The sequence below is a fragment of the Homalodisca vitripennis genome, chromosome 2 (assembly GCF_021130785.1).
Source record: "Homalodisca vitripennis isolate AUS2020 chromosome 2, UT_GWSS_2.1, whole genome shotgun sequence".
NCBI classification, from domain to species: Eukaryota; Metazoa; Arthropoda; class Insecta; order Hemiptera; family Cicadellidae; genus Homalodisca; species Homalodisca vitripennis.
The window spans coordinates 144,661,629-144,667,124 of record NC_060208.1 but is presented as its reverse complement, the minus strand read 5'-3'; the positions used below and the strand labels follow the sequence as shown (position 1 = coordinate 144,667,124).

Below are 5,496 nucleotides of genomic sequence, written 5' to 3'. Positions count from 1 at the left end.
CACACACATATATATATATATATATATATATATATATATATATATATATATATATATACAAATTTCCGATTTGCCCTTTCCTATAAACTTTTCTTGTACTTCAAAATATAAAAAATGAATTAGCCAAATTGATCAAGCCGTTCTCGAGATTAGCGCTAAGCAACACGTTTAGTTATTCAATTTTATATGTAAGATTATTTGACGTCACATTGACGCTGTCGAAGTTACAATTTATATCCCGTTCAAGTGGCATATTCCAAGCTTTATTTGCCTTTAAGTCACAGAGACCAATTAGCGGTTGACATCTCCCATCATTGTATCAAAGCTATAACTGATGTCAATGCTAAGTAGGGACGCTGTCTTGAATAATTAATGACAAACAACCCCTTATCACAATCATGGCTTGGGCATGCGCAGGGGGTGGTGGCGGGCGGTAATATGAGGGGACGTTCAGGACATTCACGAACACCCGCAGTGGGAACCGAGCACCGCGTGTGGTTTGACGTTAAATTGGTGACGTATTGTAGGACGTTTATGCGCGTATAAAAATCGAGTTGAAAAGTGTAAAACTACATAGCATTTGCTCTTTTTAGGAGAATCTGAGACTTTTACAGAACAGAGCGTGTTTTAATTGTTGAATTAGTCATTATGATTACACTTGAAGATTTTTTCGTTACTTAGAAATATACTTCAAAGACTGTCCACAGAGGCCGACTACTTACTCGGCCATGAAGAAGCCGAGACGTCACGTGACAGTAGAGACCGCTTCTCGCCGGCTGAGTGCCGTGCTGACGCGCGCTGAGAAACTCGGAGTGGAGTTGAGGACTGCTGACTCCGTATCGTTGCTGAGACAGGCTTGTGGAGCTGCTGAGGACCGACTGCTGACCGGAGTCGCTGTGCTGAGTCTCGTGGTAGTGATGCTGTTGGCTTGTGGTCACCTGGCAGAGATGTCTGCGGCTTGCCGTGACAATTCCACAAACGTAAGTATTATTAACAAAGTGTAAGTAGTTTCAGAAAGAAACACAATAATAGTTAGACTGATGATAAAAAATTCAACTAGTTATTTAATTTGACAATTACATAATTTTTTACAAATATCAGTATATGCTTCAACACTGATTATTACAAAACAAGATTGCTTATTTACAGAGTTTTCAATTTCCATTGTTAATATCTCACAGTATTAAAGCCTGCGTTCAAAAGTAGACTGTAAGTACTTCTGTACTTACAGAATGTGTTTTCTGTTTTATAAAATAAAACAGATCAAAAGAAAACCAGGTGTGTAATGTGATTTGCAGGAGCTATAATAGTAGAATCAGTGACATCAGTACTCTGTTTTGTTGATCAAGCAAATTAAAAAAAATTATTTTGTAAAATTGGCTACAAATGAAATGATAATGGTTTAAAAACCAAGCAAACAGATATAAAGTATATAATTTATGTGTGCGATACATAATATTTCAAAAACATGAATATATATTACAACTTGAGACATAAGACTGGGAAATATTGGTTAATGTTTTTACATCACTTTCATTCATTCATTAAACTTCTGATTACTCAGCGTCTCATATTTAAAATTTAATCTCAAACAATAAAAATATCTGACAGTGATGAAAAGGTTTCCTGTAAACAGTTATATCTGAGCGTTATCAGTAATGAATTGAGGACAACTTGAGGCCGCATCGTTTCGTGGCTTCAGTGTCCCGCGTGCGTTGTAATTGCGAGTGTCCATTGCATTAATTAATATTTTTATGTATTGTGATTTAAATAATAACATTCAGTCCTTCTTTATGGACTGAAATTATTGGAATCGAAATTTTGAAGTAAACATCGTAGAAGTACTGTATATAGCTTTCCAATGGTGAACAGTTTGTTCGAGATCCAGGTTAATAGATATGATAATAATTAGTGGCACTGTCCATCCGTACAGATGCGGCGTCTCTTTTATAGCATATTTTTCTCGTTGTTACCATATTATGTGACAACTGAAAATTCATTACATTGCTGCTATTTACCGGCTAGACTATTTTGTCAGATTCCACTTCCAGTGGTGTATCATGACTATTTTTCGTATTACATCTGACACATAACGTAGCTCGTACAGTGGGAAGAGTTGATTCAATGCACATGTTAAGTTCAGCTCCATTTCACCTTCCACTGAAATCTGACACTATCACAGACGAGACTCCAGGAATCTGGAGTTTACGTCCGTCTGAAGAGATCTAAAACAGTCGGCGATGATGAAGATGTTCAAGACGAACGTTTTACATCATTAAGACATCGGAGACATCTAGTCCACAATAGAGGTCTGCTGGTTTATCTATCAGCCATCCAGTGTAATCTAGATAAAAATGTGTTGTTTGTCACACCTGACAGAGTCAGATTTCAAACGCTGAACTAAGCGGAAGGGGTAATGGAGCTAATCTGAATATTGCCGACTAACTAATTGCGCATAGTTATACTGTAAATAAAAAAATGTTAGGTGTGTCAATTTCAGCAAAACATTGACAAGAAGTTTTCAGTACAGGTCAAAATAGGTCCTCATAAGGCCTTTATCTGTCTTTTATGTGAACAGACATACTTTACTTGACCTAGAAATATCCACTAGTACCGTTTTAATGTTCTTTGGTAAATGATTTCTTACTTTGTTCAAAGAATACACATTATGTTCTAAAATTAAAAAATATATACAAGACTGGCACAGACTGAGACATACTGAGTGTTTACAAATGGTTATTACTATTATAATGTTACTATTGCACATATGATAGTCAAAGGTGTAGGTTAGGTCAACCATATGACAAAGTGTTGTTTAATAATACATTTTAGTGGTAAAAGTTCTGATTACATCGTTGTTATAACCTAAAAATAAAACAGATCTAAAGAAAACCAAGTGTGTAGTGTGGTTCACAGGAGCTTTGAGAGTAAAAATGAAATCAGTACTCTGTATAGTTGATGTTTACTTAGCGTAAACATTCATAATTTTATAAACAGTATTCATATCAATATAATTTTTACCATCCTGTTCACTTAAAATAATAAAATGTTTTTAAATATACTAAACAAGAATTGCGTTGAAGGTTTCTTCGTATGTGGCTCTATTCCATTAGCGTATAAGCTATACAATTTAAAAAAAGTATTGTTTATGTTAAGTGCAAACCAAAAATCGTCTTGAATTCTTTTTCATATTTTTATATACCAGATTATATCCTTTACAGAAAATTATATAACTGTTGAATTAGTGACATGGAAGGTTTGAACCACGAAAGTTTACGATTAGCGTCCTTACGTTAACAATTAGTACATTACACATAACCTACTGTTTTAATTAAGTTCCATTTGTTGTACCATTAGTGTGTTCAGTAACAACACTAATTTAAATAAGAAATTATCCCCGCTCTTACGAGTCATTAGCAAAAACTGCACAAAACGCTAAAAAACTGAATTAAAGAATATCCAAACATGTCTTATACAGTTGACAACAGGTACATTTAAAAACAAACATTTAAAGAACTCTGTTGCCGTATAATATTTTATTATAGGACTCTGATTTTGTAATATTTTATTCTCAAACAATTATTTAAAATTTACAATCACACAGTTATGTTCATTGTTACATAAACATAGGATCCCATACGAATGATAAATCATAAATCATTTTAGGATTTCATATTTGAATTGTTGCAGCTAAAAAAAGGGAAGTTTTTCCAATTTTGACTTTGGATCTCGCGATAAAAATCTGATAGTAGTCTAGTTGAATCTGATAGCTTAACAGATATCAATCAGCGTATTAATCTATCGCTCTATCTTATCGACTCTTCAGTTCACTAATTCTTTATCGAATCTTTAGACTGTTATATGTACAGAGATTGACGCTAACTAAAAATTTTATGTTATACTGTTTTACTAAGAGTAACATTTAACATTTAATTTGAAACAAATCTTTTAATAAAAAAATGAAAAAGATTCCTTTATAAAACATTAAGTTTAACAGAAATTATAATTAAACTCGATCTGAGAGGTCTATAATATAATGGGGCTTTAAAAATATGGAGCATAGGAAATTACAAGAACAAGCAAGTGCAGGATATGAGTTAACAATACTCATCCATTCTCTAGTAAATAATTAAGTTAGTGTATCATTACAAACTTTTTAACTCGAACTAAGAATAAATTCATTGATTATGTAGTGTTATCCCATAGCGAGTTCATGGCATGAAACTAGTGGAACCAAATTAATCTTATGACTTTTGTATCGATATTTTATATCTAAACTAAATTAAAATAAAGTCTTGGCTCTTATGCCAAATAATGTCATTACATTTTTATATTAAACGTACTTTTGTAAAGTGTAAAATATTTATGAAAATTAGCACGTGCAAATAACATGTTATGTGTAGGAGATCCACATTCAGACCATGAGCTGGAATCGACTGCCAGGAGAAGGCAGGGAAGGTCATCGGGAGGACAGGCCAGTGGTCATCTCTGACGTGGAAGTCCCTGTAGACCCGCCCCCTTGGCTGAGTAACGTGCGCCTACGCAGAAAGCGGTAGTGGTGCCAGTGTGCAACGTGAAATCAGTTAATAAAGAATAAAACTGTATAGAGTGTTTTTAAGTCAATACGCAAGTGCACCGTAATATATTAAGGGACTTTATGAAAGCTGCAAGCTACAGTTACATTTATTTTTGTAATGAAATGTTATTTTCAGTTACAAAGCAGTTCTAAGTAATGTACAGTACTTTGTCGTTTAATTGTAACAATGTGTTTTTATGTTGTGTAATCTGAGAAAAAGCAACATGTATGTTAAAGAGTGTTTTATATTGTGTACTTGATTGTCTACACAAGTGTTAACAGTACTCGTATTAAAAACAATTAACGTAAAATTACTGCATTTATAATTTAATTTAGTTGAAACTCGTATAATTAAAAGTAATTACCGTACTATAAAAATACCCGCCGAGGAGAACTGATCACTGGAGTAATTGTACAGCGATCTTATAATTAATTCATTGTGCAGTCATAAAAAGTTACCTCAATTTTAAATTCATTTTTATGTAGTTTTTATGCAGCAAAACTGCATCGCATGAGGTAAAAATGTCGTGCAAGAGAAGACGCGCACCTTATCAATTTTTGCTCCCCCATTCTCCCGCTGAAGTTTTTGTTATCGTCATCATAAACTCTTTCATAGGAAGTTTATCCGTGTCTTATCTATACTTGTGCCCCACATTGTAACACCGACGCTAAAATCTTGTTGTTGATAGTAGTGTTTAGTTAAGACAAGGGAAACACAAACCTATACAGAGATGTTCGAATGTATTAAAAGTATATATTTTTTTTAATAAAAAGTAAATTTATTTAAACTTTCATCTAGAGTTGTATACATTAGTCATTATTTACAAGTGACATGATAATAGTCTGGCTTAAGGAAATATTGCGTTGCAATAGTAATAGTTTCTAGCATTAATGTTCTACACAGAATTAATGTACGAGTG

At 33.4% G+C, this 5,496-nt stretch overlaps 1 protein-coding gene across 1 annotated transcript; it reads left to right on the top strand.

Annotated features, from left to right (window-relative positions):
* The first annotated feature begins 402 nt into the window (after positions 1-402).
* On the top strand, positions 403-4,887 carry LOC124354839. Its single transcript, XM_046805594.1, has 2 exons — positions 403-980; positions 4,404-4,887. The coding sequence occupies exons 1-2, from the start codon at positions 729-731 to the stop codon at positions 4,554-4,556; spliced, it is 405 nt and encodes a 134-aa protein (XP_046661550.1). The 5' UTR covers positions 403-728; the 3' UTR covers positions 4,557-4,887.
* The last annotated feature ends 609 nt before the right edge of the window (positions 4,888-5,496 follow it).